The sequence below is a fragment of the Dasypus novemcinctus genome, chromosome 18 (assembly GCF_030445035.2).
Source record: "Dasypus novemcinctus isolate mDasNov1 chromosome 18, mDasNov1.1.hap2, whole genome shotgun sequence".
NCBI classification, from domain to species: Eukaryota; Metazoa; Chordata; class Mammalia; order Cingulata; family Dasypodidae; genus Dasypus; species Dasypus novemcinctus.
In genome coordinates this window covers 84,007,851-84,026,946 of record NC_080690.1, presented here as the reverse complement: position 1 = coordinate 84,026,946, position 19,096 = coordinate 84,007,851, and the positions used below count along the sequence as shown (strand labels likewise).

General features: G+C 39.1%; 1 protein-coding gene across 2 annotated transcripts in view; it reads right to left on the bottom strand.

Annotated features, from left to right (window-relative positions):
- Nucleotides 1–7,899: 7,899 nt before the first annotated feature.
- The window catches only part of ZNF582 (zinc finger protein 582), a 39,090-nt gene continuing 27,893 nt past the window's right edge, over nucleotides 7,900–19,096 (bottom strand). Inside the window, exon 5 of one of the 2 annotated variants that reach the window (XM_058280925.2) lies at nucleotides 7,900–10,792. In XM_058280925.2, coding sequence (XP_058136908.1) covers nucleotides 9,471–10,792 — 1,322 coding nt within the window. In that variant the 3' untranslated portion in view covers nucleotides 7,900–9,470. The remainder of the gene's footprint in view (nucleotides 10,793–19,096) is intronic. The other variant, XM_004480118.5, reaches the window with a different exon arrangement.

Genomic DNA, 19,096 nt, shown 5'->3' with positions numbered 1-19,096 from the left:
CTGTAACTTCTGAAGTATCCAATCTATGGAAAAACAGGAAGAGCTCGCATGCTAGGCTTAGGGGTATAAATTGTGTCATATTTCTTTGTTCGCGGCACCAGCCATATCTGGCTCTGCACCCCTTCTTGCAAGATTGAGAATAAATTATTTTCTTCTCCACAATCTGGTGAGCCTTAATTTCTTCCAGAAGATTACTTTCCAACGAAATAAAGGTAATTAGTGGCTCTATCAACAAATTTTCAGTAATTAAAGGAAAGTCCATAAAAACTATGGAGATCTTTCCTGGGTTATGATTTTAAAAAAATTAAGTAATTGTGTAATGTGTTTTAAAACCTGGTAGTCAGTATGCATGTGTTTTAAAACCTGGTAGTCAGTATGCTTTTAATTTAATAATTTTCATAACTTAAAGAAAAGAAGTTTTTTAGCTTCCTGTAAGGGAAAAAGAGAACATTCCTTGCATAAACTATTATGGTTTCAATTTTATTTAACTTGAGTGTAATCTCCCATAGTTAATTTATAAACTAAATTAACATTATATGTACAAAATCTTTACAGTAATGAAAATTGTAAGTTCACATTGGTGAAATTAGGCTAAAGGAAAAAGATTGTAGATATGCTCTCTTAAATAAAGAGTAAATTTCTTTCATTGGTAATTGTAATTTAGTAAGTTTATTTAAACATGAGGTGGCTAGTCAATGTGGTTATAGTCAATTATAAAGAGTTTGTAAAACATCTTCCAAACTGAAAATGTTTAAATAGTTCTAGTTGTAGAAGTCATTGTTAACTAAAGAAACTTAGATTGGTATTGGTAGCAGAAATAACTTCATGATAATAAACCTGTCTGAAGGCCACTGCAAAATACACATTTAAGTAAATGGTAATAAAAAGTTGTCTTGATTCTATTGGAAATATTCTGTTTTCATTCTAACAATGAAAAATAATATTTTATCTCTATTACTAAAGTAAAGTACCTACTGTTATCTTCATAGTAAAATTGTGTAAGTAAATAGTCATTTGATATATGTATTGCGTTAAGTTGTTTAAAATATATATAAAACAAGGAATAAACTTTAACATTGTCAAACTCTTGTGCATTCGAACCAGGCCTTGTATACATTACAGGTGGCCTCTCCATGTGAGTTATTGGCTAGGCTGGTCACTGACCCCTCAATTAAAAATATGTGCTATATCAGTCTCTGGTTCTGCTCCTGAAGTTGATGGAAACTATATTGCAGTTTCAAGCTCCTGCAGCCAATAATGACTCGGTACAGCCAAGTGTACAATGGATATCGCTTCCAGACTGGCACTGTTCCATGGTGCCAGAGAGCACTATGCACCAGGCTAGTAGAATACTGGAAAATCTCTCTAAGATGAAGGATGCTGCAACTTGCTCACTGCATTGAAGAACATGCTAAGTGGAGCCATGATACCAGGATACTGTAAGTAAAACTTAAACACAATTGGCATTATGGCCTGCTCTCATGGAGAGATAACATGTAAAGTATTACAAACCTGAAACTCAAAACTGATAATTGCAACTCTGAATCCTTATGCATTAAGTAATACATTAGTTAATATTAAGTGCTGCACTTTTATCCTGTACTAAATATATGCCTAATAATTGTAATGTTATCTTTTCTATTTTGGATCAAGTACAGAAGTATATTAGACATGTTAAATTCCTGGTAAAATCATTTTCTAAACAGTTAATAACATGTCTATAGAATAAGGTGGCAGTCTCAGCCAGTCTCAGTCAACTTCTATATTCCGCTGTATTCTGCTGTGTAGCAAAAGTGAGGCTTGCTTGCTGATGGTGAGTCACCTATTGAACAAGTCAAAATTGCTAGAAATTGTACAATGAAAACCAAGGTGTAAAAATCTTTATTCTGTAGTTCTGATCACTCCCACAGGTGAAAACTAAGAGTATTTCCAAATTAGTGTTCTAATCCTGAGTGAAGCCAGTTGCCCAAGGAGTGCCAGTTCACCAGGAGCATCTGACAGAGCGAATGAGTGTCAATCATTGAACATCTTGGAATGTGTCTTCAGACAAAGCTAAGTGTCTGTTGCAATTTCTCTCTAAAGATGGATAACTTAAAAAAGAATATATATGCTGTTTCCACCAGCTTTTAAGGAATTCCATCTTTATAGGCACCTAACCTTGTCTACCTCTGTAATCCAATGTGTCCTCTTTTAAAAACAGGTATTCCAAATTTTTAATTAAGTTTGTTTCTTTCAGAGTGAACATCTTATTAACCATATGAAAACTTCATCCATCTTCCTCCAGTTAGAATAAATTAAAGAGTTTTACACCTTATTAGGCAATGACTACAGCCCATGGCCAGCAGGAAGCAGTTACAGAAAAGAGATCGTCTCCCTTCAGCACCCCTTTTAAATTAAAGGTGTAAACTCTTTAAGAGTAAAATAAAAGTAATAGATGGATCTGGAACCTGACTGGAAATCCACGTGAGTGCCAGTGGCAGCAGAATAACTGCGGGAGGCCCCTGCCCAAGATTCTGCTGTCCAGAATGAAAAGTTCTAAACTTCTAAAAACAGTCCTGGATGCTGTACTAAAGACTGATAAATAATCAATCAAGACAACAAACAGCCATCCACCTCATAGCTCCAACAATAATTATGCCAAAGCTTAGCAAGTAAACTTTGGCAAAAGGGGGGGGGGGGAATGATGTGGGCTATGGGTGGAAGGCTCTTTGTCTCTTCAGAGATAACTAAGTTGTTTGACTTGTGGGTGTGGAACGGTAAGAGGCTGCAGTCCTGCCCTTAGGGACTGGCAGCGGCTCCAGTCCCAAGAAATGTTTAACAATGCAAGGGCTATAAACTTTAAGTATTTAGGGGAAATGCAAAAACCAAATACGCTAAAGGCTTATCTAGAATGTCTGGAGTCCATGCTAAAAGCTTACCTAAGATGTGGAAGATATATGCTAATTGAAGCCTATTGAGAACTGAAACAAAGGGACCATTTGGCCTTTCCTCTCTGTATAAAAGACGTTTGAAAATCTTGTTCAGGGCTCGGGATTCAAACGGAAAGCTCCCGAGTCCGGCGGCCGTCAATAAACCATTTTTCCTTCTCAAAATCATTCCTGAGTCCTGGCCTCTCTATACTCAAATAATTGAACTTCTCTTAAATTCCACAACAATACAACTTGGCACCCGCTGTCTTCAGGGAGAGTGGAGAGAATGAATCAGACTTTAAAGAAGCATCTTTCTAAATTTGTCTGAGAAACAAAATTATCCTGGATTAAGTGCTTACCCATAGCCCTATTGAGGATTAGAACTGCCCCTAGGAAAGAACTGGGAATCTCTCCTTCAGGAGTTGGGTTGGCACACTATAGTTCTGTGTTAAGATTGGTGTGGCTTAGGCTTTCTTGTGTATGATTGTGTCTGTTTATGTGTTTGGAGTTGTTGAGAAACTAAGTTTAAGATGATGTATGACTGCACATGCATGAAGTGTACGAATTTGGATTGGTTTGGTTACCTTTGAGATTGTGTGTGTGATGATACCTTCTTTAAGGTTAACTTCCCCCATTTATAAGTAGGCTTGTAATTGTACATTTTTTGGACTACCCTGAAGCTTTGGAGCAAAGAAAAGAAATTTAGCTGATGGAAAGTTTAAAATATGAAGATGGATTACAAAACAAATATTTATTATGGTGTGGCTGCTCTCTGCTCTGACCAGGCACACACATTTAGGTATTTATTTCCTTCTGCTGGATGGAAACTGATTGTAGAAAAATTCATGAAGCCCTGGACTGAGGAGTTGTCTTTACACACCCTGAAGCACTGGTTTAGGGAAGGCATGGCCTATGTCTGGTCTTTTAATGAGGACACAGCAGTGTCCCTATATCTGGAGCTCCTGTCCTTTTAATTTTGTCCCCATCAGGCCCCGTGGCTTCTGTGATCTCATGAAGTAAATGCCTTCTAGCTCTGATATTGCTTTCTCAAATTTATGACCTTGAGTCCATTTATATGCACTTGGAGGGGACAGGTGAACATTTCTCTGTAGGCCCTATATTTTTATGGAAGGAGATTTTAGAGTCCCACAGAAAGAGAATAAACCCTGACTTCTAGGGAACAGATTTACTCAAGCAATTGAGTGCCTGCCTCCCACATGGAGGTCCTGGGTTCAAATCTTGGTGTCTCCTAAAGGAAAAAAAAAAAAAGAACGAGCAGATGAGCCAAAAAAAAACAAGCACAAGCAATGACGGGAAAAAAACACCACATACACACACAAACTGACTTGTAGAGTTATTTTGAGGATCAACTAAAATAATGTAATATAAGCAAAGCCTAGACATTAGCTATTAATAAGTTATGATTACTGTTATTAGAAGAATAGGTGAGTTAGGCATAGAAAGCATGAATCTCACACTTCAAAAACCGAACAGCTGGGAGACAGTATTCTTGTTCCTATAATAGATGGAGGCAGAAGAAGTCTCTTTTAGGTATCTTCAAGCTTTTGAATTGTGTTGATACATTGCTTATCCAAAAATTAAGGTTTTTAAATAGAAAGAAACTAGAACATTGAGAAGTACTAGTTAATTTTAGAAGAAAATTTCCTGGAGCTAAGAGAACAAAAGCCTTTCTAAGCATATCCTGCATTAAATTCTTGAATTCCGAAGATTAAATGAAACTCTTCCAATGCCCAGAAAAAAAGTGCTTACAGTGCTAGGCAGACTAATAGCCGTCCAAAGATGTTGTGGTGGGTTGAATAGTATACCTAGTGTATTAGTCAGCCAAAGGGGTGCTGATGCAAAGTACCAGAACTCTTTTGGCTTTTGTAAAGAGTATTTATTTGGGGTAGAAGCTAACAGTTACCAAGCCCTAAACAATCTAACTCATGGTACCATAAGAGATACCATAAGTCCGTTGCTATGTACTGACACAAGATGGCAGGCAATGTCTGTAAGGGTTCAGCTTCATCCTTCCTCTTAAAGCTCCATGATCCCAGCTTCTTCCTATCTGTAGACTGGCATAAGGTTCGTCTCTCTCCCCAGGGCTCATTTCTTTCCAGGCTCAGCTACTCTGTTCTCTTCACAAGGTCAGCTGTACACTATCAGGCTCATCTCTCTTCCTGGGGCCTCTGCCATGTCTAATGGAGCCTTCTTTCTTCACATATCTGCTTCTCTGTGTCTACTTCTGTATGAAAATCTGTTTTATCAGCCCAAGGGGGCTGGGACTCAACAATGAGTCACACTCTAATGACATGGTTGAATCAAAGCTTTAATCATAATTTAATGAGACATCTTAGCTGAATCCAATACAATCAAAGGGTTATCATACCCAGAACAGACCAGTTTACAAACATAACCTCTATTTCTTTTTGGAATTCATAAATAATATCAAACCGCTACACCCAGTTTTGACATGTTCTTCATCCACATTCTAAGGGTATGGACTTGCCCAGTGCTTGCTTGACCAAAAAACTGGGCACAATTGCCTGGCTGAATTGACACAACAGCCTAACCACCACACGATCCCTTGAAGATATTATTTCAGTTAACAAGTGAGTGGCCCAGCTGAACCAGGTTAGGCTTTAATCTGAATTATTGGTGGTCTTTATAAACAAAATGAAACTCTGAAGTTCAACCTGATTCAGTTGGGCCAAAAGGCTCTATTTAGAATTGCTTCACACCCTCAGAAATGGATTAATATTGAGGATGTGTTTTTTCTGGGACGTATAACTCCAAGCTACCAGTCTGCCCTCTGGACTCCAAAAAGACATGTTCTTTGTACATGCCAAATACATTCATCCCATCACAACATCCCCAAAGCCTTAAGCCATTTTAGTAATGATCTTAAATATAAAGACTCATCTAAATCAATTTTGGGTGTGATCCATCCTCGGGCAATATTCCTGAGACCTGTTAACCCTAGAAAACAAGTTGTTTCTAATACACAACAGTGGGATGGCATAGAATAAACATTCCAATTCAGAATGGAGAAATTGGAAGGAAAACAGGAGTCATGGGTCCCAAACAAATCTGAAAACCCAGCAGGGCAAACTCCGTTAGATTTTGAGGTCTGGGTCATCTATGGATAGACATTTTGTCCTCCATATGTGATAGGGCAACTCCTTCCAAGCATTTGTGTAACAGCTATGCTCTCCCCAAACATGGGTGAAGGCTTCACCCTCTCTGAGCATCAGGCTGGTGATCAGGCTTTCCGTGAATGCAGGGACACCAGCACCACCCTCTCCAAGCACTGGGTGGTAGCCAGACTCTTCACCAGCGGCAGGGCATAGGCCCCACCATCTATGAGCACTGGGGTGGCAGCATTCTTTCTGAACATCAAGTTGCGAGGCCCACCTCTCCAAGAGCCAAGGGACGATGACAGCCCCCCTCTAAGGGGTAGACTCACCCTTTCCACACACAGAAGTAGACCTGTTCTCTTGGCCTGAGGAGATCTTTATGGTCCAGACCTTTGCTTCCATGGCTCTGCCCCTGAAGTCATTCTTTGTTCAATTTGTCCCTTCTCTGCCCTTTTCTGTCCAGTCTGGTAGTGGTTCTGCTCATACACCTTTTGTTGGTTTTGTGTGCAGTGGACGCAGACCAAACCATCAGATGATAAGTGTCTGTGGTTCCTTTTTAGATAACTGCACTTTCAATCCTGACTTCCACTGAAATGGCTGACTGGAACCATGCTCAGCCACACCTTCTTTAGCAAAGGATTGTTCAGTTATAACTTCATATGAAGCCCTGTCCTCTGGAACTCACTTTCCAAAAGCTTAGGGAGTTCCTGATAGAGCCCTAATCTCAGAGCACACTATTTGGATAGGCTCAGAATTTTCCAAACCATCAATTTCTGGCATCTTTGGGCTCAAGAATTTGGTTTTCAACTTAACCCCTTCATTTTATATTTTACTATAAGCTGCAAGGATAAGCGAGAGTACATTTTTGGCACTTGGCTTAGACATCTCAGCCAAATATCACAAGTTCCACTTTCAATTCAACATCAGAACACAATTTTGCCAAGGTCTCTGCCTCTTTATAACAGGCATCAATTTTCTTCCAAATTCCAGTAACACATTCATCATTTCTAAGGCTTCATCAGAAGTACTTTTATCATCCATATTTCTAACAGTGGTTTCTTTAAAGAAATCTAGGCTTTTTCTATCAAGTACCTCATGATTCTTCCAGCCTCAGTCTATACCCAACCTGTCATTTCCACTTTTTTTTTTTTTTTTTTGTATTTGTCATAGCACACCAAAAACTGTTGTAGTTTCCTGTCTGCTAAAACAAATACAATGAGTTGGCTTAACAACAGGAATTTACTGTCTCATGGTTTCAAAGGCTGGAAGGCTTGCTTCCCCCTAGGGTTGGTGTCATCTGACTGATCAGCAAGCTTTAAGGTTTCTTGGCTTTTTTTTTTTTTTTGTCTTTATTTTTTTAATGTTATATTAAAAAAATATGAGGTCCTGATATACCCCCCATCCCCATCGCCCCACTCCTCCCCCCATAACAACAACCTCCTCCATCATCATGAGACATTCACTGCATTTGGTGAATACATTTCTGAGCACTGCTGCACCTCATGGTCAATGGTCCACATCATAGTCTTGGCTTTTGTCACATGTCAGTGCCTTCTTCTTTCTCTTCTGGGTCCCTTTAACTTCCAGCTTCTGGTGGCCCCCCCTTGGTTTCCTTTTTGATTACTCCAGTAATCTAGAGTAAAGCTCAACATGAGTGAAGTAACCTCATCAAAAGGTCTTATGTACAATGGGCTCACACCCACAGGAACGGAAGACTACGAACAGGTTTTTTTTTTGGGTACTTAATTCCAAGCCTCCACAGTGGGCCATACAGTCTCTGTTGCAACTGTCCCACTCTGCTGTCATAGTGCAAAGTTAGTCCTAGAGAATATGTAAACACATATATGCTTGGCTGTATTCCAGTAAAACTTTATTTAATAACAAGCAGAATGCAAGATTGTTTGTTGATCCCTGTACTAGGCAAAGGGAATATTATGTAATGATAAAAGGCATGATTAATAAAGAAGGGTTAAGTCATATGTCTTTATAGGTCAAACAACATGAATTAAAAAGCAAAAATCTCTGGAAATTAAAGATCTTGCAAAAATTTTCAGTATTAGGAAATTGTGATCCAGTATACAAAATTACAAAAGGACATGGAGACATTTTATTATAATCCACAGGGTTAATAGATTTATTTAGAAATATGTATCCTAAAATAAAATATATATTACTTTTCCAGTGATCATGAAACAGCTACAAAAGTCAGTCTTGTACTTACCATACACGTCAATTTCCTAAAAGTAGATATTTTCAGCCCATATTTACCAATACTAATAAAATGAAATTTGAAGTTATATCATTTAGGATGCATTTGGCTGCAAGTTTACAAAATATCCAACTAAAAGTAGCGTCAGCATTCAGTTTATTTTTCTTACATAACAAGGCATCAAAGAAGAGGTGGTCCCAGAAATGGTCCAATAGCTCAGTATTTCCAGGGCTTTGAATCAGCTTCTCTGAGATCCTGTTTTCTCCTTTCCCAAGATGACTGTAGTGGCTCCAGGCAACACATTCTCACAGGAAAATGTTTAAAAGCAGGAAGTGAGAGGAGAGGGAGTCTCTCCAATTACTTCTCTTCTAAATGAGGATGAGCTCTCTCAGATGCCTCCAGCAAATCCCACTGGCTAACACTGGGACATATGGCCAACCTGAGCTGCCCAGAGGCTAGAGAATTAATAAGTGACATTGTCCAATTCTAAGGCAAGACACAGACACTGCCAATAAGATGGGAGAACTGGGTATGGCTGTCAGTAGACAACCAACATTTGTAACAGAAGAACTCATAAAATGATATTCCAAAATGTTAACTTGGGAATTAAACACTTTCCTAAATTTAGATTACTCCTGGATCAGGAAGAAATAGAACTGCAATTACTGTAAGGTGACCATTTTCTATTTCGTAGTTTTCTATAAATTTGATTTCCAGTGCCTGGGTGGTCTTCTTTGTCTGGTTTCTTGAATAATATATTTAGGGTATGTGAGTATAATTTTTCAGATTTTCATATATATGCATGCATTTAAGGACTATAAAAATTACTCTAAGTATACCTTTTGCCATATCCCATAGCTTTGTAAAACTCAATCTTTTCATTACCATCCGTGGTAACTGCATAGTTTATTTCCTTGTTAACCCAAGAGTAACTTGGTTTTTATTTTAGTTTGCAAGAAAACACATTTGGCTATTGGTATTTGTTAAAATTATGTCACTGGTTAGAAAATGTGATTCTGTAAACTATACAATTTTTCCCCCCAATCTTTCCCCCACTTCTTTGAAACAATCATGCTCTAAGAATTTACATTCATAAAATTTTTATTTGATATGAATTTTCTGACCCAGGTTATAGGATAAGATCTGAATAAAGGCATTCTCACTTGCAATATATTCAAGTCTTTCTCCAAGATTCAGGAATAACTTGTGACTTGCTTAAGTTAACGGGTTTTTTCCATTACTTCCATTCACATGGGTGCTTGCTAACATAAATTCTCTAATGATTAGTAAGGGGTAAGTGCTGATGGAAGGCTTTTCTACATTCATTATATTCATACGTGTTTCTCCATTACGTATTCTCTTGTGCTGAACAGCAGGTAAATCACGACTTAAGGTTCTCCCACAAGCCTTGTATTTATGGGGCTTTTCCTCAGTATGAACTGCTTGGTGTTGAATCAGTTGTGAACAGTGACTAAAGGCCTTCCCACATTCCGTACATTCATATGGCTTCTCACCTGTATGGATTCTATAATGTACAGTAAGATGTGAGACGCGTTTGAAAGCCCTACTACATACCTTACATTGGTAGGGTTTCTCCCCAGTGTGAATCCTCTGATGTTGCTTAAGTTGTGAGCTCACCCTAAAGGTCTTCCCACAAACTTTACATTCATAGGGTTTCTCACCAGTATGAATTCTTTGATGTCGAATAAGAGTTGAACCTTGATTAAAGGCTTTCCCACATTCCTTACATTCATAGAGTTTCTTGCCAGTATGAATAGTCTGATGTTGAATCAACTGAGACCGGTAACTGAAGGTCTTCCCACATTCCTTACATGCATAAGGTTTTTCACCAGTATGAATTCTATAATGTACTTTAAGATGTGAGATCCGATTGAAAGCCTTGCCACATTCCTTACATTGATAGGGCTTCTCACCAGTATGAATTCGCTGATGTTCAATCAGTTGTGAGCTTCGACTGAAAGCCTTTGCACAATCCTTACACTCATATGGTTTCTCACCAGTATGAACTCTCTGATGTTGTATAAAATTTGAACCAGAATTGAAGGCCTTTCCACATTCCTTACATTCATAGGGTTTCTTCCCAGAATGAATATTCTCATGTTGAATTAGTCGTGAGCCATATTTAAAGGCTTTACCACATTCTTTACATTTATAGGGTTTCTCAATAGTATGAATTCCTTGATGACTAATAAGGAATTCCTCTTGCCAGAATTCTTTTCTACATTCATTATATCCATAGGGTTTTTCTCCAGTATGAATTTCCCGATAAAATGTAACAGATGTTTGCTGGCCAAAAGTGGGAATTTCTTCATGATTGATGATCACTGGACTGAAATGTTGATCTGGATTTCTCTGTTGTCTGTCCAGTTGGCCTCCGCATTCCCAGTCATCTTGGAATCTCGAGTACTCAAGACCAAAGCCTGCAAGGCTTTCCATGATCTCCCATCGAGGTGATTCCACTTCAGAATAATGCCGCTTTGGAGACAGTACCTTGGTATCATTCCCAGACTCTAATACTGAAAGAGAAGAAAAAAGCAGATGTATTTTTCTTTTCCAGAAAAAAGGAACATTTATAATAAAAGTGGAAGGTGTATACTCAATGCTTGTAAGTGCTCAAATGTGGCTAAGCAATTAGCATAATGGGCAAATAAAACAGGAAAAGATGAAATGTTATGAGATGGAGGTAGTCAGAGAGAGGTTATAAGAGTAATTCTAGGGAAGCAGATGTGGCTCAAGTGATAGGGCTTCTGCCTACCGTATGGGAGGACCCAGGTTCAATCCCTGGGGCCTCCCAGTGAAAAAGAAGACAAAGCATGCCTGTGCGGTGAGCCAGTGCCCATGTGATGAGCTGAGTGCCCGTGTGGTGAGCCAGTGCCCACTTGAGTCACACAGCAAGATGACACAACAGAAGAGATGCGAATCGGAGAGTCAAGGTGAAGCACAGCAGAAACCACAAACTGAGGTGGTGCAGCTAATAGAGAAACTCTCTCCACATCAGAGGTCCCCAGGATTAAAACTGGTGAAAACTAGAGAAGAAAAAATGAGAAGACTAAAGGAAAAATAGATACAGAAGATCACACAGCAAATGGATACAGACAGCAAAAAAACCAAACAAACAGAAAGACATCAGGGGAAGGGGAGAGAAGGAGGAGGGGAAGGGGAGGGGGAAATAAATAAATAAATCTTTTTTTAAAAAATGAGTAATTCTAAAATGTTAGCACAGATTGGAATCACCTCTGAGTTGTTTTTTTTATTTAATGGATTTTCTATGAAACTCTAGAAAGGACATGTAATCTTGAGTGACAGGAAGGAAACCATTGGTTTTCTAGGGTTTGGGTATGTGGAATTGTCTGAGAAGCACCAGGTGCTAGGGTGACAGAAATGTTCCCTATCTTGACTGTGCTGGTGGCTGCACAGGTGCATGAATGTGTCAACACGTATAAAAATATTATGCTTAAAATGGGTGCATTTTATTGAATATGTATTATCTATAATAAAGTGGATTTTTAAAAAAATTGATGAGGAAGCATAGCTAGATCTGCATCCCAGCTAACCACTCAGAGGACAAGCAAGAGAAGGAGTCAGAGGACCGCACTAGTACATCTTTTTGTCAGGAGATGTGATGGTACAGTGGGAGTCACTCTCAAATGTTCACTGGAAGTTGTAAAAACATGGCTGGAGTCTTCTTCTGTGATGCTTTTAACCTTTGAAGTTTAACTGAACACTATGACTGGAGCCAATGTCAACTGAGTAGTTTCTCCCAGAGCTTTCCATAGCCTAAAGGTCATCTTGGATAAAGGGCTTTCTTCCTTGTTTAGAGGAGTAGGCTCAATTTCAGTGGGTGTGGCCCTTCCCAAAACAACATGCTTTGCTTCTTCTTCAATGACAAGGCAAAATTGAATGGTGTATTTGACCCTGATTCTCCCCAGATTACATGATTATGGCTGCAGTGGTAGGCTTTACTGCAATCACAGCGACCAACTTGGCGTATGAAGACTTAGTTACACTTTCGCTGTAGGCCCCAGTGGTTGCTGCCCAAATTGGCAAGTTTATGAAACCTGGGAAAGTGGTGCTGGTGCTGGCCAGACACCACTGCAGAAGCAAAAGCGTTACTGTGAAGAACACTACAGAACACAACAGCCATGCTCTGGTGGCTGGAACAGACTACCCGTCCCTGAAAAGTGACAGCTGCCATGGGCAAGAAGAAAATCGCCAAGAGGTCAAAGGTCAAGTCTTTTGTGAAAGTTCATAACTACAGTCACCTCATGCCTACAAGGTACTCTGTGGATATTGCCTTTGACAAAACCATTGTTAACAAGGATGTCTTCAGAGACCCTGCTCTTAAACCCAAGGCCCAGTATAAGACCAAGGTCAAGTTCGAGGAGAGGTATAAGACAGGCAAAAACAAATGGTTCTTCCAAAAGCTGCAGTTTCAGATGTCTTCTTTCAGTCATTAAAAATGAAAAATAAAAATTTTTTAAGAAGACTTCATTACAGTCAGATGCAAGGAACCACAGAAAAAGTAACCAGATGGTTTTGAATATTTTCATAAAGTGTTATCAGTCAAATTTAGAAGATTTTATAGAGGCATGTGTGCTTCATAGGCTGACATATCGGAGATCTATTCCTTTTGTTATTTTTTAAAAGTATTAAGCAAAAACTACTGGGATATAAGACTGCTTCAAGTACGGAAGATGATGAGTCTAAGAGAGAAGCATCAGACTTTTTAGAAATGATGCTGGTTGCTGCCCCCTCAAAAAGTTGTACCACAAGTATACCGTATCAACATGAAGTTGTGGCGGTGGACTTGGCCCAGTGGTTAGGGCATCCGTCTATCACATGGGAGGTCCGTGGTTCAAACCCTGGGCCTCTTTGACCCGTGTGGAGCTGGCCCATGCGCAGTGCTGATGCGTGCAAGGAGTGCCCTGCCACGCAGGGGTGTCCCCCGCATGGGGGAACCCCACGCGCAAGGAGTGCACCCCATAAGGAGAGATGCCCAGTGCAAAAGAAAGTGCAGCCTGTCCAGGAATGGCACCGCACACACGGAGAGCTGACACAACATGATGATGCAACAAAAAGAAACACAGATTCCCATGCTGCTGACAACAACAGAAGTGGACAAAGAAGACACAGCAAATAGACAGAGACCAGATAACCAGGGTTGGAGGGGAAGGGGAGAGAAATAAATAAATCTTTAAAAAACAAAACAAACAAAACATGAAGTTGTAAGAACAAGCCTATACAAAGAGTGAACAAAATATAGTTTTTTTTCAGACACTATCTTTGGTTGTTCAAGAAGAAGTCAATTATTAGTCTCCTTACCATGACTTAACTCATCTGGTGAGACACACTTTTTTTTTTTAAAGATTTATTTATTTATCTCTCCCCTTTCCTCCCCCCACCCCGGTTGTCTGTTCTCTGTGTCTATTTGCTGCGTCTTCTTTGTCCGCTTCTGTTGTTGTCAGCAGCACAGGAATCTGTGTTTCTTTTTGTTGCATCATCTTGTTGTGTGAGCTCTCCGTGTGTGCGGTGCCATTCCTGGGCAGGCTGCACTTTCTTTCGCGCTGGGCGGCTCTCCTTATGGGGCGCACTCCTTGAGCATGGGGTTCCCCTACACGGGGGACACTCCTGCATGGCACTGCGCATGGGCCAGCTCCACACGGGTCAAGGAGGCCCGGGGTTTGAACTGCGGACCTCCCATGTGGTAGACAGATGCCCTAACCACTGGGCCAAGTCTGACGCCCCCTGGTGAGACACATTTTAAGCACAGCCATTATGATGGCCACTTACAAATTGGTGGTCTATCTACTTAGTGGTTAGTATCATCTGTTTGCCATCCTATAAAGAAGACCAAAGAGTACAGTGGGCCATGAACTTTCTAAGCCAGCATGGTGACAGAAGAAAAATAGTGTGAGAACATTTAAATATACCTAAATGGAATTTTGTTCATTGGAATTAAAGTGATCACATGAAAAGACCAAGGCCGTCAAGGAAATGCCTTTAAAAACACTTCTTTCTCAAAATAGCCTTTTTTTTTTAACCATGACTATCAGACACAGTTGAGTTCTACTGATACATGGCAATTATACCGTTGTATTCCATGAGCACTTTCTCACTCTTCTAAAGTCATTCCTAATTATATACTGTATGGTAACAACCCCCAAACAGTATTGACAGTCATAAATTTCTAACTTCTGGCTTCAGTTCAATTCCCTATAAAACTGCAAAGTAACAACAATAATAGTGAGGCCCTCAGTACTATTCTTACATTTCTCTGACAGGACCTGGCACATTATTTTTAAAGTTAATTATTTGGCATTGGTATTTGCTGTTTTGGGCAATCGATGAGATTTTCTAAAAATCTTGTATGTTTTTAGCAATAAAATATTCTTGCTTCTACGTCTAAGAGGTGCTCAATGTTTAGCATAATTTGGACATTTAAATTACTTAATAGGGAAACGGACTTTGGCCCAGTGTTAGGGCATCCGTCTACCACATGGGAGGTCTGAGGTTCAAGCCCCCGGGCCTCCTTGACCCGTGTGGAGCTGGCCCGTGCGCAGTGCTGATGCGCGCAAGGAGTGCCGTGCTACACAGGGGTGTCCCCTGCGTAGGGGAGCCCCACGCACAAGGAGTGCACCCATAAGGAGAGCCGCCCAGCGCGAAGGAGGGAGCAGCCTGCCGAGGAATGGCGCTGCCCACACTTCCCGTGCCGCTGACGACAACAGAAGCGGACAAAGAAACAAGACGCAGCAAAAAGACACAGAAAACAGACAACCGGGGGAGGGAAGGGGAATTAAATAAATAAAAATAAATCTTTAAAAAAATAAATAAAATAAATTGCTTAATATATTAAATTCAAATATAAGTAGTTTGGGAGAAATAAATTAGTAATATGTTGATTCTTGGCCATTTTAGTGACTTGGCATATCCTTGTATCTTTTCTAATGTGGCACATGAAGACAGCTAGAATGCAACTTCTTTTCAGTGATTTATTAGTTATAAACCTGAATATCACCTACTTACCATACCTAGGAATCATTTACTTCAAGGGGGAAAGTTTACCACTTCTGAATTTTTCTCAGATGTACTTTCACATTAAGCATTTGAATCTTTGATTTCCAGAATATGTGTATAAATTACATGTATTTCATAAAGAATGTGGTATTTTCAGTTTTGCCCTTTTGTACACACACCCACACACATATACACAATTATCTGGGCAGTATATATAAACATAGAAGAGAGGCCCTCTACTGATTCAGCAGTTAGTGATTTTAATTGAATTATAGTTTTATAAATGAACAAAGTATATTTAACAAGAAATTTATTCTGCCTTAATTTCCAGAATGGTAAAATATAGGAAGATTCAAGTTAATTCAAGTTACCTTGTTAAGGATATGGCTTTTAAGTGTTGCTACTGAGTTCACCTGTACCTTTTAATACTTCAAGTATATATCATGTTTGTGGTGGCCCTTAAAGAAGATGTCACTGTAATTCTGTTAATGCTGGGTATATAAGGAACGTGCAATTAAACTCCAGTTCAGTACTCATTTCTGTATATGAACTGTCCATTTTGTGCAATGGCTTTATCTTAAGAATGACTCTTTGTGAACTTTTTAGGGAGACAGAGAATTCCATTTTAAGATTTTTCTTTAAAACCACTGGTCATTGTAGCAGTTTGATATGGTTATGAATTCCAAAAATAGATATTGGGTTATGTTGGATTATATTATCTGGTCTGTACCTGGGCATAATTAAATTAGGATCAGGGCTTTGATTGGGCCACATTATTAAGGTGTTGAGTCCCAACCCTTTGGTAGGTGGGGACTCAGAGATAAAAGGCATGGCAAAGGAAAGAGTTGAGGTTTTTGATGTTGGAGTTTGACGCTGAAGCCTTAAGCTGTAGCCCTGGGAAGTAAGATCACAGATGAAAAAGAAGCAAGCCCCAGGAAGATAGGAACCCTGAGCCCAGGAAGAAGCCCTGCGAAGAGAGGAACCCTGAACCCAGAGAGAAGCAAGACCCTGGAAGGGAGGAACCCAGGAAGCCTGAGCCCTCGCAGATGTTGGCAGCCATCTCCTCCAACACATGAAAACAGACTTTGGTGAGGGAAGTAACTTATGCTTATGGCCTGGTATTTGTAAGCTCCTACCCCAAATACCCTTTATAAAAACCAACCAATTTCTGATATTTTGGCAATTTCTGGTATTTGCCAATTTCAGCACCCCTTCAGCTGACTAATACAGTCATGTACTAGGCAGAAACAGTGTTCATAGCATTCTTCTGGGTTTTAGATAGGTTGTTTTGGAGATCTTTAATATAAATGTGACTGTAGTGCAACTCACATTACTGAAAATTGAAGTTTGTCTTTGCAAGCTTTCTCTATTGTCACCATCGAAACACAGTGCCCTTCTTAAACTCTCCTGCCTTTTCGAGTTTATTGTAATCAACAATAATTGGCTGTTTCTGAGATGATTTGGCTGGAGTTAAAAAATACCCCAATGTGGGAAGCGGCTATGGCTCTATTAGTTGGGCTCCCATCTACCACATGGGAGGCCCTGGGTTCATGCCCCGGGGCCTTCTTCTGAAGGCAGGCTCACCTGCATACTACAGAGAGCTGCTGGCCCAGGCACTGCGGAGTGCCGCCCAGCCTGCAAGCCCCACAGAGAGCCAACTCAGCAAGGTGACACAACAAAAAGGGAGACAAGTAAAAACGCAGAACACACAGCGAACAGAGAGCAGACAGCAAAACAAGTGGCGGGGGGGGGGGGGATAAAAAAATAAATACAGACACAGAAGAATGCACAGCGATTGGACAGAGAGAGCAGACAGCACGAGAAAAAAAAAGCCACGTGGGGTAGATAAAAAAAAAAAATCCCGAAGTATTTGGTGACAAAGGCAAGTTTAGTTTCCTTAGTTTTGGGATTCTTAATACTTTTTATAGAAAATTTCAGCTTTGACATTGTGAGGAACTCATTAAAACATAAAAACGGATTTGTAATAAAATTGTTCAGAAAATCTAAATCTATAGTGTTTGCCTTTTTAGGTGCCATTATACTGCCTTTCTGTGCCATTTGCCTTATGAAGAATAAATGTAGGACAGACTCTCACTAATCTTAAGGAGCACAAAAACCCACAAATGATGAATGATATGAAAACTAGTAGCTAAGAAACATATTATTTTGTGTAGCACTTTCATAGTGAGTGTCCTTCAAAGATGAAGAGGTATTCTCATCCTATTTGAATTAAGCAAGTAAAACTGAGATTGATCTTTAGTGCACTATATTATATGAGTACTATGCATATGCTAGGAGAATAAGAGATCCTGGTGTCTGATTTTGTTTCTTTCTGCAACAACTAGAATGAAGCAGTGAAGTTTGTTTTGAAGTACCGGGGCCAAGTATTAAACCCAGGACGTTGTATGTGGGAAGCCGACATTTTACCACCAAGCCACATTGGCTCCCAGTTTATTTTCAATTATGTTTTTTTTTCCCCAAAGCACAATCTGCAGAAGTTTACTTTATATATGACAGCAATAAATAAAAGCAACAAAAAAAACAAAAGCTACATATAAAAGTTTTATATAGTCTCTGAAATATTTGTTGAGTTTTTAAAAAAATTGATTCAAATGTTTAAAAAGAAAAAATCATACTCAATGCACTGAAAAAATTTTTTGGTTTCATCTTTTTTCTATTGGATGACTTTTTATTTCTGGTATAAAAATAGCACTCTTCAGACTGGCAGGTGCTTCTGGTATAGACTCCTCCCAGAAAACTGTATTGAATTCATTCAGGTTAAACTAGTAGATACTGAAAGAACATCCTGCAATATTCTAATAGAGCAGCAGATGGAACTCTGGTATCTGCTGGTTCACAGAAACTGTTTCCTGAGATTCAAACTCCAAATCTGAGAATTATCAACTCTGTGCTTATGAGATACCATAAAGTACTTTAACAAAAAAAAATTCATGAAAAAACTGCATCACCAAAGCTTTGTCTTAATTCTCATTAGGTATGTAACTTCGCAAAACAACTTTACTAGAGAGGACTCATAAGCCATTGATTTATAACTTCAAAATGATGATGAAATATTAGATTACTTAATCCTGTCTTTTGTCTCCTAAGAATACCTAATGTACAATAAGGAACAGCATTATCTTTATTAGGATCAACAGTTTGGATTGTAAAAAATAGTGGGTAATTTTTTTACTGGAGTATGAACGTTTCATCATTTTTCAATTCTTTTTATTTTTTATTTTTTGAGGAGGTACCAGGGGAATTGAACCTGGAATCTCATACATGGGAAGGAGGCACTCAACCACTGATCTACATCTGCTCCCCTCAATTTATTTCAAATTACTAAAATGTTGATTTGAATATGAAAGGTTTAACTGCTATAAATCAGTGTACCTCTAACTTTTTCAGCACTGTTCATGTTCACTTCTAAGCTATTTACAGGCTCTTCTGCCCAGACTGTCAATACAACAGGGATCTTTTTTGGACAAAGAACGAACTTCCTGCATGCGTGAATCTCTTCTCCATCATGCCTTTATATTTCTCATTAATCTATACACTGACTTTAATGCTGCCACTTTAATAAACTTTTAACTCTAATTTCACTTACTTTGTGTATTAATAAACAGCTTAAATGTATATACCTGTGCATATTTGAACAGTTATGACCAACCAGTTATAGCTAGACAGTTTCTTAAGAGATGAATCTTTTGACCATGTAAGGTTTGCTATTCTTGTATTTATGTACATGGGGCAAATAATCTGCATTTATCTTAACTAGCTGACTTTATTTGAATTGCTGAAATTCA